General features: G+C 50.5%; 1 protein-coding gene across 1 annotated transcript in view; it reads left to right on the top strand.

Annotated features, from left to right (window-relative positions):
- LOC122741704 (phospholysine phosphohistidine inorganic pyrophosphate phosphatase) overlaps positions 1–15,148 on the top strand; it is a 207,947-nt gene extending 192,799 nt beyond the window's left edge. The window contains exon 7 of the mRNA XM_043985421.1: positions 14,132–15,148. Coding sequence (XP_043841356.1) covers positions 14,132–14,228 — 97 coding nt within the window. The 3' untranslated portion in view covers positions 14,229–15,148. The remainder of the gene's footprint in view (positions 1–14,131) is intronic.
- The last annotated feature ends 7,296 nt before the right edge of the window (positions 15,149–22,444 follow it).

The following is a 22,444-nucleotide window of genomic DNA, read 5'->3' as shown; positions in this document are numbered from 1 at the left end:
ATGGGAGGCCAGAAAGAAAGGCAAGATTTGAACCTGGGAAATTCCAGACTTACGATACATCTCTGGATGTTGGGAGATCCATGACAGGAATGAGTCTGCTCTGGCCCGGAGTTGGTCCATCCTGTGTCCTTGCCTATGTCAGGCCTGAGAATGTGATACCATTTATTCCAGCTGCTTTGAGTTTGTCCAGACCCAGATAATTCAGGTGCAGATGGAGCATCTTCTCTGGCGGGGGGAGGCGCGTATGTCAGTAAGAAGAACAACTGGAGTGGGGGGGGGAGGGGGGAAGCACGTATTTGGTGACACGTCCCCTGCAGGAGGGAGGGGACAGTGACAAGCAGAAAGGGCATCTGTGACCCCTGCACGGATGCAGGAGGCCCCAGGGACTGTCCTTCCACACAGAAAATGTGAAGCTTTGGGCTCTGAGCTGGGGCAGCATCCCTGAACAGACTCATTGGACATTCTGTGGGGGCAAATAAGTTTTCTCAGGTCATTTCCATTCATTCATTCATTCATTCATTCATTCATTCATTTAGCAGATATTTTCTGAGCAGCCACGTTCGGATCCTGGTTCCGCTACAAACTCCTTGTGTGACCAGGCAAGTCCCTTGATCGCTCTGCGCCTCAGTTTCCTCCTCTGTAAAATGAGGGGATTGGGCTTGTTGGCCTCAGTGGCCCCAGCTGTGGCACCGTGATCCTGTAGAGCCCTGTGGGGTGCTTGTGTGGGACGTAGGGCAGGTTTTCTTGTTCCCATTTTAGAGATGGGAAAACTAAAGCTCAGAGAGTGGAGAAGTCTTGCCCAGGGTTGCCAGGCTTCGGGGGACTGCAGCCGAGTATAATTGGTTTGTCTCTGGTAGAATCAATTTCCCAGCTCTTGTCTTGGCCTTCCTCCCCATGGTACGTAAGCTACATGTGATATCCAGGGCATCAGATGTGTTCATCTTCACCCCGGTGCACTCTTTCCCTCGGCATCCAGCAGGCAAAGACGTTGTGAACAAGGCTAGAATCCCCCACAGAGGTCAGCTGGGGGAGATGAGGCTAAAGGAACCCAGGCCTTCCCCGACAAAGAAGGGGAGCAGTAGGAAGAGAAGAAGGGGAGATGGGGAGAGGAGAGCCCCTCCTGGGGACTGCATTTCCAGCTAGCTGAAGCAGTTCCCTGGCTCCCGTCCCAGCCTCAGGGTCCTGGCTCCCAAACATCTCTACGGGAGGACGTGGCATCTCGAGGTAGCAGAGCGAGCTTCTAGCAGTCCAGGAAAGGTACTGACAAATAATTCATTCGCTCATTTTCTGCTGCCTTTGGTTGTTTCCAACCATTGAGAACCGGACAGTCTATGTGAAGACCTGAAATGGGCCCTCACTCTTGGGTCTCCATTTGCTCATCTATAAAACGATGGTGTCGGTTGGCCTGCTAGATAGTCTGGAGGTCTCTCCGCCATAGCTGGTATATCTAAAGCCATGGATGCTCTCTTGCTTGGGCCCCGACTTCCACTTGCATTGGCAGGAAAGAGAAGGGAGGTTTTAGGGCAAGGTCTCTGCATGTCTCCATTACAGGCGTCTCTATTTCAATTTATTCAGATCAGGGCATGCTCGACACGGTTGTTACATACACGGTACTCAGATGCAGGGATGAACACAGACGCCTAGGATCTCTGCATTTTAGGGGGCCCTGGAGGCCAACCCTGGCTAAGAAGTGCCTCTGCCTCATCCCAACAAGTGGGCGCCTTCCGCCTTGGCTTCAAAAGAACAAACAAGGAGGAACTGCCTTCCTTCCACCTTGGACAGTTCCAAATCCATAGGTCTTCCTTATATCCTCATAGCCACACTCTGTCCTACAATACTCTTGCATGATCCATCCATCCCAACTACTCACGGTCCCTTATCTCACCTCCTTTTTGTGGCTAAGCACCTTGAGAAGGCCATCCACACTGGCTGCCCCCACCGACTGCTCTGGCCACCCCACCAGTGGGTTTGCATTCCACAGGGGAGGAGAGACGTGTGGAAAGGCTGACCACTGCAAGTTTATTAGCCTTCCACGGGAAGTTACAGGGGTGGGTACACACACACCCCCCCCTATAATAGCAGTAAACAAAGGGAGGACAGAGAACACTCCTCCCCACTGAGTCTGGAGGAGCCTTCTCTGGGTAGAAGGTCACCTGTGCTGTGGGAGCCCAAGCCTTTTATTCTCTGGGAGGATTATCAGGAGCTCCCACCGGCCTTCCCCACCAGGCCACTTAGCGTTAGGGAAGAGACAACAGAAAAGAGGAGGGAGAGAGAGAGAGAGAAATAGGGGCATTTCTCATTGGCAGGATCTCCACGTTTCCCCCATATTTGCTTGCTGCTCAGTATTGGCGAGTACCTTGCCTCACCAATTGGTACAGGCTCCTGCGAGCCCTACAGGAGTGAGGAAGGGCCCTGCCGTGATGTCCTTCTCTCCCAGGAACCTAGCGATGCTTCTCCGTGTCTCTGCTCCCCAGCCAGGAGAGCGCTGCAGGCTTAAATGCATTTAGTCTGGAAGACATTTTGAAATGGACCTTTTAGTCAGACTTCTCCTAGGACTGGGGCCCCCTCCATGACCATTCTGCTTCCTTGGCATTGCTGGCTCTTCAGAGACAAATGCATAGGGACAGAAATCCTCCACTCTCTTGCCATGGTCAGCAGCTCCATCCTTTGTCTGTAGGCCTGTAGGCTGGAGGAGGAGTGTGTGTGTGCGTGCACATGTGCATGTGTGTGTGTGTGTGTGTGTGTGTGTGCATGCGCATACACATCAGACACACACTGAGAAGAGATGGATGGCACACATGTAGACTGCAGAGTTTTTGTATGCATGTATACATGTGTAGACTGGGGTGTGCATACATGCATGTGTAGACAGGCAGCAGTCATTAGCGACTGACAGAAGTAGCCCCCCCATGCCTCAGACATCCCCCAGAAAAAATGCCTTTCCTCTTCGTGGCCTCAGATCACCCTAAATTTGACATCCCCACAAACAACATTTGGAATGAGCTGCCTTTGGCCAGAGGAGGTGAGTGGAGGGGGGAGCAGGGGAACCCTCCTGGCAGCCTGGAGTCTATGGATAAGGGGTGATGGAGAACGGGGCCTTCCTGGCCTGGGAGTGAGGGCTACAGGCCTCTCTTTCCATTAGTACTTCTAACAGAAGTGGCCATGATCTGGGTGACACAGGCCGTGTTTGTTACCAGAATATAATGAGGCCATTAAGCCAGGGGGTTCGTAGATCATGAGGCCAGCCACTGGCTGCCTCGTACCAGAGACGGGGAACTCCCCGGCCTTCACCCCTCCACCCACCCAGCCCCACAAAGAAGAGTTGTCCTGCCTGCCTTCCCAAGGGCCCCCCCAACCAGGGGCCGAGTCCTCAGCCTGCTGCTGAGCAGAGACATTTAAAGAGAGAAAGCCCCGGCCTTCTTCACTCAGAGGGAAAACTGGCTCTGTAAATTCTCTGATTCCCTCCCCACTTTGCTAATCTGAACAAAGATGCCAGGGTCGGGGGAGGGGTGTCAAATATGACCAGACCAAGCCAATAGGCCTCGAATGGAGAGAGAGTCTGTAAAACAGCCCACAGAGGTAAGAACCAGGGACGTTCTGCAGCTAGTTAAGGTTTGAAACGTTCGGGACAGATATTGCCTTGCGGCCAGTTAGTTCCACTAGCTTTATTCGATATTGAGAGGCGTCCAGGTGGTCCAGTGAATTGCGTTCTGGATTTGAAGCTAAAAAGTCCAGGGTCCGAATCCTGCCCCAGAGGCTTACTAGCTTGTGACTCTGGGCAAACCCCTGAAGCTGTCTGTGCCTCTGTTTCCTCGTCTGTAAAGTGAGGTGGGACTCGGTGACTTTCAAAATTCCTTCCAGATTTTAGTCCACAATCCTGTCAAGATCTTTGGTATGGGCGCAATTATCTGCATTCTACAGATGAGGGAACTGAAGGGATTAGCCCACAGTCACCCAGCTGGTCAATATCTGAGGTGGGATTCAAACCCAGGTCTTCTGATTCCCTACCCCACTTCTCAGGACAGGAGAAAGCGGTTTGTTGAGACGTTCTTCTGGGGGCCTGAGCAGATGGAGGCCACTAGAAACCAGAAATGACCCATGTCAGTGGGAGAAGCCATGTCAATAAAGCGTGTCACCCAAGAAATGCATGCAGGAAAAGAAGGTGGACTGGTCACGTGGCCAGAGTGGGGGGTAACTGAGGACCAGCCCACGTGGCCATCACAGTGAATGTGGGAGAGAAGGGCACAGTGTGGTGGGTGGTCTCCTGTGGCCAGTCAGGCAGTAAGCATTTATTAAGTGCCTACTATGTGCCAGGAAATACAACGCCAAGCGCTGGGCATACAAAAAGACAGACCCTCAAGGATTTTACAGTCTAACAGCCAAATCATAGAAGGACATGGGCAGTACGTGAGTACCTACGATAGTGAGAAGATCACAACCTCGCTAGTGTCAGAGCATCCTTGGTCATCGGTTACTATTCTGAGAGAGAGAGGAGTCATGGGGCCTTAACAATCATATCATCTAACCCCCTCACCACCTGAGGTGGCACAGGGAGCAAAGAGCAGACTGGGATTTGAACCCACATCCTCTAGCTCTTCATCAAGTGCTTGCTTCCACCGTTACCGTTCATCAGTGTGGATACTCATTAGAACCATCACTAAAAAAAAATACTCATTGGAGAGCTGGTGCACGTCTGAGTACAGAGGCAGCCTCGGGTGGGGGAAATAGCCCAGGGCCTGGAGATGGTGAGGACCACCCTCATATGTGAAGGCTTCAGTGAGATTAGCGTACAGAAGGCAAGTAAAGCCCACAAGCATTTATTTGGCACCTACTGTATGCCAGGTGCTAAGCACTGGAGGTTAGTGACATCATCAACATACAAACAGACATACACAAAGCAAACCATTCCAAGCACTGGTCCCTGTCCAGGCCTCCTGTTCAAGTCAGAGGTAATTACTGAGTCTCATGGCCTCAGCATATGTTAGCAAAATGACCTATTGCTGCTAATTACTAATTAAGCTGATACTAATATTCATAAGTAGCATTTATATAGCACTCTAAGGTTTACAAACACTTTATGTATATTTTTTCATTTGATCCTCACAACACCCCTGGAGAGAGGTGCTAATGTTAGCCCCATTTGACAGAGGAGGACACTGAGGCAAACGGTTGAAGTGACTCGCCCAGGATCACACAGCTAGTAAGTGCCTGAGACCAGATTTGAACTCGGGTCTTCCTGACGCCAGGTCCAGCGCCCTCTCCATTACTGCAAGGTCAGAGCTTGCACCTGCCCCTTGTGAAACCTCTGGTAGCTCGCTGGGATTCAGGGAATGCTTAGTTGCCAGCTCTCCAGGCTGAGGAAAAGCTGTAGATTGGAGCAAAGCTTTGGAAACTCAGTCCTTGGTCGTCTCGGGGTTGTTGGCCACCAACCCGACTGCAGTTGATGTACCCTCTTTATGGATGCTTGAATTGAAAGGAGATGCAGTTAGACTTAATGAGCCTCCTGTGCCTTTTGAGAAGATAACTGCAGAGGGCCTTGTTACTGAGGCACCTTCTGCTTCTACTGCTCCCTCCTGCCAAGGCTTGTTTGGTTGACTGGCTGGCTTCAACAAGGATCTTCCCCAAAGGAGACGTTAGGGTGAGGTAGGGCCTGGGCCTGGGCTTGGCCTGGGATTACGATGGGAGCCTCAGTCGTCTGTAGACCTCACACGTCAGCAGACCCCTCAGAAAAGGATCGAGAGGAAAACATGCAAGCCACTCATCGAGAGGACATTGAGAGCACAGATTTGTAATTGGCAGTGCCCACGTCGTTAAACACTGCCCTGCAGTGTGTGCAGGTGGACAGTGGCAGGAACCCAGCCGTGGGTGACAGGCCCCCCCCCAGATGCCCAGGTTGGGCACCTCTGCCCTGTCAGGGAAGGATAAGAACCCATCCCTAGGGGTTCCCTTGCGGGGCTGGGGCCAGGAAGGCATTGCACTCCCCATCCAGCACCCAACAAATACAGCTCGTTGGTGTTGTGGCACTTGGGGACCCATGTCCATGCCAATGTCCAGTTTCTAAAGCACTTTCTAACTCTGTGAGGTGGGTGGCATGTAAGCTCTTTGAGGGCAGGGACTGTTTTATCTTTGTCCTAACACCAACCAGGGACATTGCAAACTCTTAATAAATGATTGTTAATTGGCAGTTGATCCCCATGGGAACTCTAGGCGAGGAAACTCCTTCCACTAATGCAAATTGCCACCCATTCTGTGACATAGTCTTAAAGAGTTTCTTGAGGCACGTGACTTGCCTGGGGTCATGCAGCTATTATAAGTCAAAGAGAAGACTTAAACATGGGTCTTCTTAACCTATAATAATAGCCATCATCCATATGGGAACTGGGATTGGGGCTGGACCCATTGTTCCCAGTGAGGAAACTCCCTGCACCGATGCAGATTTCCACTTGTTCCATGACTTACAGTTTTAAAGGGTTTCTTGGGTTGCTGAGAAGTTAAGGGACTTACCTAGGGTCACACAGTAAGCGTGTGGTGCAGAAATTGAACCCATCCTTCCTGATCCTGAGGCGAGCTTTGTGTTCACTTTCTCCCCTGGGTTTCTCCCCACTTGCCCCCATTTTACAGGTGAGGAGCCTGAAGCTCAGAGAGACTTCTTGAGGTCCCCATGGTCAGTTGGCTCAGGGTCAGCCAGGAGCTGCCAACCTGGCCCTCCTTGCTCTACATGTGTTACCCAGAGGCCTCCTAGGAATAGCTGTTATTCCTTGAGTTGATGGGGTCTGTCTCTGAACTGGAGCTGAGGCCAAGTGGGGGCTCTGTTTTCATAAAGAAAAGACCTGTAGAGACAGAGACAAGCTGCCAGGCTGGTGGGGGTCCCCGAAGGACACAATGTGGGGCCTTGAGAGCTCTGCACTTAATCTCTAATTGAGTTGAATGTAAGGAGAGCAGCTTCTCCTTAGTGGGTGGGTTGGCATGCTCTGTGATAGAGCGAGAGCCCAGGAGGGACTTGATGGAGGGGGAGCTGAGCCCCAGCAGGACGAGCCAAGGTAGCGGGGTTGAGGGAGGAAAGACAGGTGACATCATCAGCCTCCTGCCCCAGAGTCTGCTGTGGCCTTGGCTCTCCTGGCCCAGGCTGCTTCTTCCTCATATGCCTTTGCTCGCGGAGACTTGGTAGGAGGCTGCTTCAGCCCGGGATGCTAATCAGGGGTGGTTGGAGACTGACCATCTGCTCCGATCCCTTTCCGCTGAGCCATTCAGATGAAGCATAATCACCCACCTCCGCCCAGCCCTGTGGCCATGGCGATCCCTGCCCACTGTCCCAGATTAGCCCACTTACCCCGCTGTGGGCTGATCCTTTTATATTTCATCCATGAAGCCGGTCAGCTGGTCTGGATGTTGCTTCCAGATATTCCTCCGAGGATAGTGCCAGGAGCATGGGGACAGAAGGCATTAGTGGCAATGGTCAGATGAAGTCACCACTAGTCTCTGAGGAGCTGTGGGTATGCGAGGCTCAGCTCAGCTCCAAAAAGGGAGCTCATTCCTCTGCCACACATTTGCACATCTAACAAATCTACAGACTGCCAGCTATTTGCAAGCATCGTGTGTTGGGAATTATAGGGAAATCCAAGAAGTGTCATGTCTAGTTACTTGGGTCTTCAAAGAGCTTACAATCTAATTGGGGGAAGTACCACTCAGCAATCTCGGTGGCCATGCTGTCCCTCCTAGAGAGGAGACCCCACCTTCTACCCTCCCCATCTCTGTTGCCATCCCTCCCTTCTCTGACATCACTGACTTCTTGAAGCTGAGACAAAGATTTCTCCCTCCCCAGATTCCTCTCCTTGACCCATTCTCTCCTTCACACTTCTGACTCTCCCTCCTGTTACACAGTCATGGGAGAAGAGCTGGAAGGTACCTTCACGAATCCTCATTTTGCCAATGGAGACCCAAGAAAAGAAATGACTCAGCCGATATCCTGCCACTGAATCCGAGTTTCCTGGCTCCAAAACTGCTGTTTTTCCCAGTTCTTTCTACCCTTTCCCCTCCCTTCCCACATTCTCAAGCTGAAAAGAAGCTCCTTGAAAACAGCCTGTGCCCATCCTTGCATCCCCAGCACCAAGGACAGCACCATGTGGCTAACAGACACTTGATAGAAGTTTGTTGTATTTGGTATTAAAGATGTTTGTCTTATCAGCCCCAAAACTGTACACTCCATGAGGGCAGGGGCTCTGTCTTACCCGAAGCCCAGTGGAGTGCTCTGGACATAGCAAGTGCCTATAAAATACTTATGAATGAATGAATGGACTTTATCCACTTGAAGGCTGCCTTCTGTCTACTTGTATGTATATCTTATATCTACTTGTTTTTCTATATCTTCTCTTCCCCATTAGATTGTGAAATCCTTAAGGACAGGACTGGTTTTATTTGCTTTTGTTTTCCTAGTGCTTATCAAAGTCTCTGGCACATAGTAAGCATTTTATAAACTCTTGTTGATTGATCCAGATAAAATGTTCAGTAATGCTAGCCAGGATTCCATGAATGCTGCCCAAGTGGTCCAGGCAGTAAATATAATGGAGACAGGAGAGAGAGAGCACAGGATTATGGGATCACAGCTGTAGAGCTGAAAGGTCATTTTCCAGATGAGGAAATTACAGCCCAGAGAGATTCATTCACACAGACAGGAAGAAACAAGTAGGATTTAAATTCTAAGTTCTTTGACATCAGAGCCAAGGGCTCTTCCTGGGACTCATTGGAGGAAGGATCAAGGGAAAAGCAAAGTCATTTGGTGGTGAGTAGGTTACCAGCAAAACCATGGTACACTTGGGGGATCGTGAGTAACCTACTTTGCCTGGAACATGAGACTTGTGAAGGGAAGGAGTGAGAGAGAAGATTGCAAAGGCAGGCTCAGAACCTTAGAGGCGTCTCATCTCATCTCACTATACCTGCCAAGGATCCTCTGCATCCTCAACAACGGGTCTTCCAACCTGTACTTGGAAAATTCCTAGGGATAGGCAACTAGAACCAGATTGCCAAGGGGCAAGAGTGTCCTGGGCAGTTGGGATTTGACACTATAGACATTGGAAACCATCGAAGATTAATGAGCTGGGGAAGGGCATGATGGGTCAGTAAGATTAACCTGGCAGTTATAAGGATTGTTCAGGGAACAGACTTTCGCCAATAAAATCAGAAACACTTTTAAGAGCAGTGCAGACTTTCTCATCACATCCCATCTGGATAGTACATTCAGTTTCAGCTGCCATGAAATGTGGTTGTGAGCTTGAGAATAAAAGGAAAAGCCAAAACATTGGGTTGTGCATTTCCATGAGCTGATCTGTCCCTGTTTTCACCCGTTGTTCCCTTTGTGACCCAGAATGAGCCCTTGCAGAAGACAGGGATTAGGGTTAGATCCTGGTGGATAAAGCCCCTCACCTTGGGTTCATTAGCACCACGCTCTGTGCTTGAACTCACTTATGGCCCCACGGCTAATACTCTATTCCAAAGTGCCCTCCCCAGCCCAGTCTTGGATGGTGATGGTGATGGTGGTAGTGGTGGTGGTGGTGGTGGTGGTGGTGGTGATAGTAATGATGGTAATGATGATGGAACTTTTTAAAAAAAGATGATGTGATATGCAGTGTTTCACACCAGTAGATCCCTCGCCCACAACTTCGCAGAGGAATCAGGAATGGTGTCTTCTTGTATCTCTTCTTTGGGACTATATTGTTATATGTAATTTTGCCCCACTCATTTTCAATAGTTTGGGGATTCTTCTTTCCATCTACATCATAGTAGTCATTATGGAAGGATCTTCTTCCTTTACTGCATCAATTCATGTAAGTCTTTCCATTCTCCATATCCATCATGTTTGTCATTTCTTGCCAACACAGTAATGTTCCATCGCATTCATGGACCACAATTTGTTTCCCAATTGTGGGACTTTGTTTCCAATTCTTTGCCACCACAAAAAGAGCTGCTGTGAATATGTTGGTGTCTATGGAGCTTTTCTATTTTTTCTCAGTTACCTCGTTGGGGTATATGTGAGATCTCTGGGGCAAAGATTAGGGACACTTGGACCACTTTATGTGCTTGTTTGATTAAGAATTCAGCTTTTACTCACAGATGTGAAAGTTAAATGATTTTCTTCTGTTCTAATTTTCTTATTGTGTGATCATTAATATTCAGGTGACATATCCCTTTTGGATTGATTATGGAATGTGGTGTAACATATTGGTCTAAGTCTATTTTCTGCCACACTGCTTTCTGGTTTTTCTAGTGACTCTTATCAAATAAGAAATTCTTTCCTAAGTAATTTATATTTTCAGTTTATTGAACTCTGGGGCATTGAGTTCCACTATTTCTGATTCTCCCTTATCTAGTCTTTTGCATTGATCTATTTTGCTCTTTTTCAACCAATCCCGAATGGTTCTGATGACTGCTGCTTAGCATAGTTTGAGGTCTCTAAGTATCACCCCTCCTTCCTACTGTATTCCATGATTTCTCTTGATATACCAGATCTTTAGTTCCTCCAGATGAAGTTTGTACTTATTTTATCTGGCTCTCTGCTACACGGTTCCATCTTTTCATGTTTCATGGGTCTCCATCATGCCTTCTTACTGGCCACCATTCCCAGAAGGTTCCTCTTCTCACCTTTGTCTCCAGGCTTATGGCTAAGCTCCAATCTCACTTTGTTCAGGGGGTTCCCAGCCCTCCCAGATGCCAGCACCTTTCCTGCTCTGAGATCTGCTCTGTATGTGCCTTGTGTTTATCTACTTCCTTAAATCTTGATCTCCTCCATCTGAATGTAACCTTCAAGAGGGAAAGGATGATTGTTGTTTTTAACCTCTTTGTAGCCTCAACACTTCACATAGTGCCTGGCACATTCAGCAAGTGCTTAATAATTGCTTAGTAACTGACTGAGTCGGAGGTTGTATCCTACTGCATCTAAACACAGGGATTCCACTGATAAGACTCTTTTACATAGAGAAAAACTCTATTCCATGACAGGTCCCTAACCTGAACTTTGCTCTCCCAGCCTGGTGTCATCAGCCATTCTGGGGCCACAATAAACCTTTCCTTCTTCCCACTGCTAGAAAAACAATTTGGAGTAGACACCCTGAGAACAGGGTGCAGAAGCTGCATCATCTTCTCTTCTGTTCTAGTTTCTCTTTGAATTATTAAGAGATCCAGAAAAAAGAGATCTAGACTTGGTCTCAAGGGGTAGCAGCCAGGGGCAGCTAGGTGGCACAGTGGATAAAGCACCAGCCCTAGATTCAGGATGGCCCCGAGTTCAAATCCAGCCTCAGATACTTGACACTTACTAGCTGTGTGACCCTGGGCAAGTCACTTAACTTTCATTGCCCCATTAAAAAAAAAAAAAGAGGTAGCAGCTCTCCTAATCCCAATGCAGGCACTTTAGCAACCTTAATTAACTGTGTGACCTCGGGCTAGTCCCCCAACCTCTCTGGCCCCTTCATTGTCTCATCTGTAACAGAAAGTGGTGATGCTTGTCTTGTCCAGGTCACTGGATGACTGGAAGGACGGTGCTTTGCAAATGTCAGCATGCTACCTTGGGGTTTGAGCTCAGACCACAAGCTTGTCCAACAAAAAGCGTATCCCTTTTCAGAAGCCCCCTGCATCCAAATGGAAAAAAGAAACATAGTTCTTAAATAATACTGTTAAGTCACAGGAATTTGTCCTGGGGACAGAACAAATACTTTGTCCCTGATGGTGGGAGAGTAAATGTCTGGCTGGCTCCCAGCCCTCCCCAAGACTGACGGGGAGTGGCTTAGGTAGGTACCTGAGAATATCTGTCTCCAGGGCTCTCAAGGGATTGGAATCTGGCTTGTGCCAGGGAGATGTGGGCACCAGTAGCTGGACTTGACCTCCAGTGCCATCAATCCCTCACAACTGGGAGGCCCTTTCATCTGAGCAGAGCGGGGGCAGGGAACCTAATAAGGAAAGGGAGAGTGCGGCATTTCTCCAGATCCTGCATCCTGGCTGAGACCTTTCTCAGGGTCCGAGTCAATCTTCTCATGAGGCTTTGCTTGGTCCAGGGCAGCCGGCGACTCCTTGGCCACCACCTAATGGGACTTTCTTTCCCTTGTTGATTTATGATCTTTGCATTGAGTGCCTCCCGTGAGACTCAGATGACTCCACCCCCAAGCTGTTCTGGGTTATTGCTATTTTTAACCTAAGACGGAATCCACAGAGTGCTGGCTACTCATGGAAATTATCCAGATTTGAACCAGAAAAATTGGGAAATGCTTGCAGGCATCACAGATGAGCAGAGAATTTGAGGGAGGAAAATATGCACAGAAAAAACTCATGTTTTATTTAAATGAAGGGTACAAATGGAAGGAAATTCAAATTATCTGTGAGTTATTGTGGCACCATTAGCAGCTGTGCAAATATTTCCATGCTGAAACAAGCTAATATCCACCTGCAGTCATAGGGTAGAAATGATGGGTGGGACTAGGACTTGAACTCAGGCCCTCTCGATCCCCAGCCCAGGGTTCTGCCCACTTCCCTTTCCCCACCCTCAGGCTCTCAGCTCTGGTTTCAGTGTGATGACTGTGCCCGGGTCATTTTTCTTTCCTTTGTGGAATCATCCCCTTTGCCAACACTAATTCTGCCAGTAGAGACCCTTGGTTTTCTAATCCTTCAAGGATGGGTGATCTCCTTGGGGTCAGGTGTGGGCATCCCTTTCACAGAAACAGATCATGCTTCTCCCTACAAGTAAACAACCCTTGAGTATCTACAGAGTCCCTCCCCTGGTAACCAGGCTGGTGAGGAGCCTCTCCAAGCTTAGAGAGGCTGGCCCTTGGAGAACAGACACAGAATCTGAATTTGAAGCGTTTCCATCTTGCTCCAGACCTGGCCCAGACTTTAAAAGTCTGGGGTCACCCCAAAGGCACAGTGAGACATTAGTTTCCAAATGATGTTTAAAAATAACCAATAGCTTGATAGCATCAGGAACACCAGGGTCAATACAAGTAAAATGAGTCCTTTGCTAATAGATAGATAGACAGGTGGATGGGTGGGTGGGTGGGTGGGTGGGTGGCTGGCTGGCTGGCTGGCTGGCTGGCTGGCTGGCTGGATGGATGGATGGATGGATGGATGGATGGATGGATGGATGGATGGAAAGATAGGTAAAAAGAGAGACAGAGGCAAAAGATCAATGCATAGTTATATAGATAGAGAGCTACACAGAGACATAGATAGGTGCATGGCTTGGGCAGATAGGTAAACAGGCTGCCTGTTCACATTTTCTTGTTGCTGCCTACATTGATGTGGTGCTAAGATTCCTTCCTGGATCAGTTTTTTTTTATTCCAGTGCCCATTATTATGTTTGAATTTTAGCAACAACCACCCCGGGAAGTTGTTTCTACAGGGATTATTGTCTTTGTTTTACAGATGGGGAAACTGAGGCCCAGAGAGCCCAGAGATCACTGTCCTTGGTCATGGAGCAGGGACATGTTGGGCCTGACGCCAGCTCTCCTGACCAGTGACCACTGCTCTGTAGAGAGTATGGTGTTAGCCTGGAGGCCTTCGGCTCTAAGGCCTGAAAGGGCCTGCTGCCATCTCCTCTGACAGCCTTATCTCCCCTCACTCTGTTTAGCTAAGGGCGAAGCTCTGGAAGGGCCTGGCATCAGCCCATTGTTAGGGCCTTTGGCACCCAAGGGGGTCTTTCCCCCTCTCCCTGTCTCTGCCCCTCTCTGTCATCATGTATCTCCTCTCTCCCTCTGCCTTCTCTCTCTGTCTCAGTCCCTTTATCTCTGTTCCTCTCCTCTTTCGGTTCCTCTCCCTCCCTGTCTCTGTCTCTGCCTCTGTCTGTCACGGTCTCTCCCTCTCCTGCCCCCACGCTCTCTTCTCTTCTAGGCTGAGCCTTTGTTCCCAGGGAGCCCGTGGAAGGCTCTCTTTAGCCATGATGTTCACGAGCCCATCCTTTGGAGCTTCAGACCTTTGCTGCCCGGGCTCAGCATTGGGTCTAGGGTGAGGTCGGGGTTCCTCAGCCCTGTGTGTTTGGGAGGTTCAGCCTTCATGTTTGCCTGCAGAAGTCAGAGCAGCCCCCTGTGTGCGAGCCCTTCTCTCTATCCTCCTGCTTCCCACGCTTAACATGCCTCTCAACCTCTCTCCTCTCCAGGCCCTGCGATGAACGCCACCCTGAGGTGAAGGCAGATGGCTATGTGAATGACCTGGCCGAAGCTGTGGACCTCATCCTGCAGTACGCCAACAAGTGACCCGAGCCTGCCGGAGCCCTAGAACCTCCCGGGGCTCCCACTTGGCCTGCGGGCCTGGCCACCCCATGCAGTCCCACAAGCCCAGGCCCAGGCAAGGCCCCTCCCTCTAACATAGCTCCAGACTCCCAGAGACCCCAGGGCTCATGACCTGCCCCCAGGGACACCAGCTCAGTGACTAACTTCTGAATAGAAAGGAGACAAGACACCCCAGGTCCAAGTCCTCCCCCTTCCTAGGATCTGAAACAACGGGGCTCCTTCCCAGCAGGCTTGGTGTGTGACTGTAGGTGGGCTTTGGGCTGATCAGCCCCAGACAAACCTCAGGTGTCTGGGGGGCTTCTCCAGGAGCTGGATTCCACAGAGAGCCATGGACGGACACACACACACACACACACACACACACACACACACACACACCAGGAGCCCTGGAGTTCAGGTCTAATGATGGTCATTAGTCATTTCTCCCCAGTATTTATTTGCTGGCCTGGAATATTTCTATTGGCCGAGATCAGAAAAAGAACCCCATGAATCCTGGGAAGACACCCCCCTCATTGTAAGATGCCCAGTGGCTCCCCCACCCTCCCCCCATCCTATAATCATGGCCACCTCACTGTCTCCTTGGAATATTCTCTAGCTGGTACTTTGGGGATTTCTTATCATCCAGAGCCCTGGGGCCTGCCCTCCCTGCCCTCGTGTCACGGGCCTGGTGCCCAGACCTGCCCATCTGCAGGCTCTTCTGGTGTTTCATGGGCCTCCCAGACAGGGCTGGCCTGGCCTTCAGGGTGGCCTGGACACTAGGCCCAGGGCTTGAGGAATCGGGCTGTACTTAGCCTTCACTGACCAAACCAGCTCACCCCAGTAATTCCACATGGGAGTCTGGACAGCAAACCAGGATCAATAAATACCGCTTTGTGCTTCCTTAATGCTATTTTCAAACTACTGCGATCAAGAGCGTTGCTGCGCAGGCTGGGGGTGGAGAGCGCCGTTCCCCATAGAGGAGGCTGAGATGGGGTCCCCAACACCTGCTGCAGGAGCAGAGAGTAGCATTTACAACACCATGGACCTCTGGGCCTTGCCTGGGGGACTCGTTCACATTTAGAAAAGGGCAGTGACAGGGAAGGGAGGCCTCAGAAAAAATGGGCAACACAATGGCAGCTCCCAGCCCCATCCTTAACTTGAGGCTCAGAAGGGGCAGGACCAGAGCACCAATATCTGTCCAGTGCCAGATCCTGGGGCCTTCGAACCCTACCCCCTCCCTCACCATCACTGGACAGGTGAGAAAGCTGAGCCCTAAAGTGGTCAGCTGACTGGCTCCAGGTCACCCCAAGCTTGGAACTAGGCCAGGGTCTGTGTGCCCTCTCTTCTGTGAGGAAGATGCCACACAGCGGGTGAGAGGCAGAGCAGCCCCTTTGGAAAGAAGCCCAAACCTCCGGACCTGCCTGCTGCTGGCCCCTGGGAGCTGACTATGCTCATGACCTGAGTCTCAGGTTTAAAATTAAACCACCTGGATGATAATTTGATTGTCCTTCTTCTTCCAAAATCAGTTCAGTCGCCACTGAGAAATCTTGGGAGACAACTTCTAATAAAAGAAGTTGGGGGCGGCTAGGTGGCACAGTGGATAAAGCACCGGCCCTGTATTCAGAAGTACCTGAGTTCAAATCTGGCCTCAGACACTTGACACTTAACTAGCTGTGTGGCCCTGGGCAAGTCACTTAACCCTCATTGCCCTGCAAAGAAGAAGAAGAAGAAGAAGAAGAAGTTGAGGGCCTCCCCAAACAGGATTCTCTTCCAATGAAGGCAGACAATGATAAAATACCGAAAACTGCAACCTAAGTTCTCCGGGCAGAGTCGCCAGGTCTACTTCTTTAGCCCTAGGCAGTCACCTTATTTATTAATGGGCACCTCCAAAGTGCTGGCCAATTTCAGGTAGAAAGGCAACACTGCCAAGGCCTGATGCGAGGACACGGTTCAGCCCTCTCCTTTTTCATCTCTCTCTCTCTCTCTCTCTCTCTCTCTCTCTCTCTCTCTCACTCTCACTCTCTCTCGCTCTTTCTCTCTCCCCCCCCCCCCCCGTATCGGTCTCTCACTCTCGCTCTTGCTCTTGCTCGCAGGCACACGCAGGTGTGTGGGTGCGCAGGCATGCATGCACACACACACATTCTATCTTTGTGTCTCTCCCTCTGTCTCTCTCTCCTGCTCCTTTTCTTCCTCTACACACTCTGTGTGTCTCTGTCTTTATGTGTCTCTGTCTCTGTTTCTCCCTCCTCCCTCCCTCTCTTTCCCTCTCTCCCCCCTCCCTCTCTTCTCCTCCCTCAGTTCTTTCTCTCCACACTCCTTGGCTCTGACTCTCTCTTGCTCCAAGTGAAAGAGGTACCGTTTAACCGATTGTTTCTTCCTTTCCTGGGTCTCCTGGCTCCTTCATTACAATCTCATCAAGGCTTCCCCTTCCCTGTGGCTCCTCTGTTGCAGGTCTTCCGCTCTGTAAAGAGCCCCACCACTGTTGAATGTTCATGCCTCAGTTACCTTTCACTCGTCAGGATCTTAGAGCTGAAGGGTAGACATCATCTCCAAATTCCTCATTTTACAGATGATGAAACAGGCGCAGGAGGGGGAGGCTCTTCACTCTGCCCAGGAGTGGCTGATCTGCTGGGTGGCGGCTCATGTGGGAACAGCCCTGGGTTGGGAGTTGGGTGCTCCTGCCTCTGCTTGGTCACTTTGGGCAATCTGCGCCCCTCTTGCGGCCTCAGTTTTCTCATCTGTGACATGGGGAAGATGGGCTGGATGAGCTCCAAGGGCCCCCAGCTCTGTAGAGCCTGCAAGTGATGAGAGGCTGCAAACTGTGAGGGCCGCTCCTCACCCCAGCATGAACTTGTTGGACCCCCGAAGAGCCTGACTAACTGTACCCATGGGGAGTCAAAGATGGCAGACCGAGAAGTCAAGAGCAAATCACCTGTCTCATGGAAGACTGGCTTCCTCCCTTTGGGGGTGTGGGGAGCTCTATAGAGGGGCTGCTGGAGGAAGGATATTCATGGGACTTAGAGTGGGAGGTGGCCCCAGAGGCCACTTTATCCAACCCCTCAACTCCCTGGTGAAGAAGCATGATGGGATGGAAGGAGACCTGGAGTTGAAGCCAGAGGTCCTGGGTTCAAATTCTGACTCTTCCATTTACTGACCTTGAGGCAAGTCACTTCCCTGCCATGGGCCTCGGTTTGCTCATCTACAAGATGAAGGGCTGGACTAAATGATTTCCAGTCCTGGATCCCATACTCTTTAAGTCACTTCACTTCCAGAAGGGCTGCAATCTGGATAGAGGAAGTCATAGATCCATGAAAATATGGAAGTGCATTCATGCTCACATAAGGCTTTCCTGGAAGTGACCCTGTGAGGTCAGGGGCGCTAAGGTAGCATCCCCATTTGGCAGATGAGATGACTGAGGCTCATTAACTGAGGGCCCATAGCCATAAGCAGCAGAGCTGGGGTTCGAGCTCACGTCTTGTGGCTCCCAGCCCAGTGCCTGCTGACCTCTGGAATACAGGTACTGAAGAGAGGTGAGCTCGCTGCTTTCCCAGATAGAAGGCTGTGGTTTGCTGGAGGAAGTCCTTTGGCAGAGCACCCATGGGTGTGGCTGTGGGAGGGGCCCAGCCTCAGATGACCACAGCTTCTTGGACACGCCTCCCCTTCAGCTGCCTAGAACTGAAGAGGCCAAAGAGTCTGGAAGGGCTTCTTGTCTCCAGAAGGCATCATCACCTAGACTGGCCTATCAGGGGAACCTGGGCAAGTTGTTTGGCCTTACTGGATCTGATGTCTATAAATGCATTGATGCAACCACTCAGAGCACGTGTTCAGAGCACAGTATGGGGGTGGGGGAGGCAAGGTTCAGGATGAGACATAACCCCATGCCAGAGATGCCCTCAGCCCAGTGGGACAAGAACATGCCACCTCTGGTGCTTGTCACACAGTAAAAGGAGGCAGTGGGGTGATCCCTGATAAGAACACAGCCCAATGAACCCCGTGAAACTGCAGGAGCTGGGAGATTCTGCACGGGACAAGTTTTGTGTGCACTGGATTCATCCTGTCATCTCCAGCCTGAAATGTCACAGGAAGTATATTCATGGGGATCTCAAAGGCATCCAGTCCAACCCTCTCACTTTATGGAAAGTTCAGTGACTGGCCCCAGGTCACACAGAGTGACCAAGCAGGGATTTGAACCTGGGTCCTCTGACCCATATCCGGCCCTTTTTCCCTTCCCCCTGATACATGAACTATGTCATTAAATGCCACAAAAGGGGGCCAGGCTCATTGCAAACATCACTACTGTTGTTCAGTCATTTTTTCAGTCATGTCTGACTCTCCATGAATTCCACCCCACCCCATCACCAGCTGCCCAAGAAGGTAGCTAATGGTGGCCATTAGATTGTAAGCTCCATGAGGGCAGGGACTGTCTTTTGCCTCTTTTTGTATCCCCAGCACTTAGCATAGTGCCTGGAATGGAGTAGGCGCTTAATAAATGTTGATTGATTGATTGATTGATTGATTGGTGAGTGAATTCTTTTCATCAAAATAAACCAATAGGGGCAGTTAGGTGGCACAGTAGATAAAGCACCAGCCCTGGATTAAGAAGGACCTGAGTTCAAATCTGGTCTCAGACACTTGACACTGACTAGCTGTGTGACCCTGGACAAGTCACTTAACCCTCATTGCCCCACCAAAAAAATTAAATAAATAATAAACCAATACATTTGAGGTGCCTTGTTGCTCTATCATAGTCAAAAATTCTGAAATCCCCTTATTTAACCATGATCTATTGGCTGTCCATCTCTTCTGTCTTCCCTTGCCACACCCTGCTTTTTGCCCACATCATGACCTCCAATCCCTTGAGCCCTCAGTTCTCTCCCAGACCATTTCCCTGGCACATTCTTCCCTCTCTCACATCTCCACCTCTTGGTGAACTAGTTCAACTCTACACTGTCTTCCTGTTGAATTCCTTGCCCCTGTATTCTATCACTGACTGTGATTACGACCAGCCAAGCTTCAGCCTCAGATCACTCCTGCCATTTGTCACCTTTGTACCAACACACACACTGTTGAAGGAAGAGGGAGAAAAATCACACCCATTCTGACTGGGCCTGCTATAAATTACGTGTTACACAATCTCAACTGGGCCCTCACTGATGCTAGGCAATCCTGCTCCACCTCTTATTGACTCCCTATCCGCTCTCCACAGCAGCTCTCCCCATGGTCTTCCTCTCACTCTTTTAGCTGAGAACTTTGCCTCATAATTCACTGAGGTCATTCACTGTGAGCCCTCTCCCTCTGCTCCCATCACTCAGGTGCCTTCTACCCCTCTCCATCTGCCCCCTGACATCCTGGGTCCTCCAACAGACTCCCCTCTTGGGCATCCCCACTCTTGCTTATGTTCATTCCTTCCCTCGTTACTTGCTCCTTCCTTACTGCCTACAAACATGCCCATGTCTCCCCCATCGTGAAAAATCCCTCCCTTGATCCTTCCACTCCCACTATCATCCTGTCTCTTCTGCCCTTTGTGGCTAAACTCACAAAGGCATCAGCCCTCGGTGCCTCCACTTTCTCTCCTCTCACTTTCTTTGAAACCTCTTATAATTCAGCTTCCAAGCGTATCATTCCACAAAAATGCTCCATCCAGAGTCACCGATGATCTCTGCCAAATCCATCGGACTTTTCTCCTCCATTCTCCTTGATCTTGCCTTTGACATTGTCCCCTCTCTCCTCCTTGAAACTCACTTCCCCTCCCCGAGGCCCCCCCTCCCCCGTTCTCCTCCTCCCTCTCTGGCTGCTCCTTCTCTGTCTCCTCTGCTGCCTCCTCCTCCAGATGACACCCTCTAACTGCCCCCCACTCTGTCCTGACCTCTCTTCTCCTTCCATGCTGTTTCATTTGATGACCCCATCAGCTCCCATGGATTCAATGACCACTTCTGTGTTATTCCCAGATCTACCCTTCCTGTGCCAGCCTCTGTTCTGACCTCCAATCCCGAATCTCCAACTACATTTCTGACATCCCAAACAGGAAGTCCAGTGGATATCTCAAACGGAATATATCTCCCCCCCAAACCCTTGCCTACTCCTGCCTTCCCTGTTGTTGTAGAAGGTAACCCGATCCTAGGAGTCATCCTGGCTCCTCATTCTCTCTCACCCTCCATCTCATGTCCAATATGGTGCCAAAGTCTGTTGATTTCACCTCTGTAGTCTCTCCAATGCACCCCCTCTCTCCTCTAACATGCTATTGGAATAGCTGCTCCCGGAGGAGAGAGGCTGCCCGTCCCAAGTCTCTCTCCACTCCAATCCATGCTGTTTTCAGCCACCAAAGTGACTTTTTTTTTTTGTGGGGCAATTGGGGTTAAGTGACTTGCCCAGGGTCACACAGCTAGTTAGTGTTAAGTGTCTGAAGCCAGATTTGAACTCAGGTACTCCTGAATCCAGGCCCGGTGCTCTATCCACTGCGTCATCTAGCTGCCCCCCAAAGTGACTTTCTTAAAGCCCAGGCCTGACTATGTCACCCTTCTATTTAATAAATGCCACCTCCAGGAGCAAATACAAAATCCTCTGGTGTTCAAAGCCCTCTATAACCTAGGACCCCCAACCGCCACCTTTCCATATACCTTACTCACATTTCTCCCCCATCCCCACCACACACTCTTCAATCTAATGACTCTGGCCTCCCGGCTCTTCCACAAACAAGACCCTCCATCTCTTGGCTGCAGGCATTTCCCCTGGCTGTGCCTTAATTCCAGGTCCTTCCCTCTGTTAATGACTTCCTATTTATCCTGTATGTGGCTTGCTCTTTATATGTGTTTGCATGTTGTCTCTTCCATTAGACTGTAAGCTCCTTGATGGTAGGGACTGTCTTTTGCCTTTCTTTGTGTCCCCAGCTCTCAGTCTGGTGCCTGGCACATAGTAGGCACTTAACAAGTGTTTCTTGACTACTGACAGGGTTCGGGTCCCAGACTCCAGGCTGCTAGAGACTCCACTGGTTTGGTTATTACCACTGGACAGACCCCAATGAGATCATCTCCTGTCTACACTGTCTACATCATTACTAAGTCGGTGCATTAGCATGCGAAATGTGATGGATTCTGAGTCACAGGGCCTAGGCTTACACCTCATCTTTGGCACTTTCCAGCTGTGTGACCTTGAGCAAGTCCCTGCTCCTCTCTGGACCTCAGTTTCCTCCTATCTATAATCAGGGGGATGGGGTGGACTCAATGTCCCCTGAGGTCTCTCCCCGCTTTAGACCCTTAAGCTTAAGAGTGCACCAGTGCTCATCTGGACAGGGGAAGGAGAAGGGAATAAGCACCTACTATGCGCGTGGCACTGTGCTTGACATTTTTACTGCCTTCATGCAGGACCACACCTGACCGTCCCAACAGCTGAGCCCGGCAGGAGGAGGGAGAGTCTGCTGCTCCCCACACCCTGGGGTTCCAGGCCTGGGTTTAGTGCCCCGCCCCCAGCCCATCAGAATGGTCTTCCCCTTTGTAGGTCTCCATCCCTGGCTGCTACCACCAGGGTTCTCCCCGATTTCTCCTCCCCACCCAGGGATGAGGGAGCCCAGCTGCAGTCCCTGCCCTCCTGGTCCTCTTCCCATCGGCCTTCCACAGACCTGACATGATGTCACCCCTGCTCCTCCTCCACTTTCTGTCCATTTCCTGCCCACTTGAGCAACCACTCCCAGAGCCCAAGGGAAGAAGAACAGCAGGCCTGGGGGGACGAGGAGGAAGCTCCCAGGAGAGATCCACACAATTGCTTCCACACCCAGTGCCGGCTGTACACACCCTGGTGAAGTGTAGACAGCTCTTCCTTTGTCAGCCAGCGCCTGTGGTTGCCCGTCCAGAAGGGTCATTTGCAGAGTGTCTACAACAGGCCCAGAAAGGCCAGCTGGGGAGTCACCGAGGGCCCTCCCTCAAGAGCCAGCATCAGGCTGGAATAGGCTGCCCTAGACCCAAGGACGGGTCCCCCTGCTCCCTGCCATTGCGCCCATCATAGTACTTGGACCCCAGAGTGATTCTTTTTTTTTTTTTTTAGTGAGGCAATGGGGGTTAAGTGACTTGCCCAGGGTCACACAGCTAGTAAGTGCTAAGTGTCTGAGGCCGGATTTGAACTCAGGTCCTCCTGACTCCAGGGCTGGTGCTCTATCCACTGCGCCACCTAGCCGCCCCAGATCCCAGAGTGATTCTAATGAAAGTGAG

The sequence above is a fragment of the Dromiciops gliroides genome, chromosome 2 (genome assembly GCF_019393635.1).
Source record: "Dromiciops gliroides isolate mDroGli1 chromosome 2, mDroGli1.pri, whole genome shotgun sequence".
Taxonomy (NCBI): Eukaryota; Metazoa; Chordata; class Mammalia; order Microbiotheria; family Microbiotheriidae; genus Dromiciops; species Dromiciops gliroides.
Note: the sequence above shows the minus strand (reverse complement) of the source record. Positions and strands in the feature narration are given on the sequence as shown.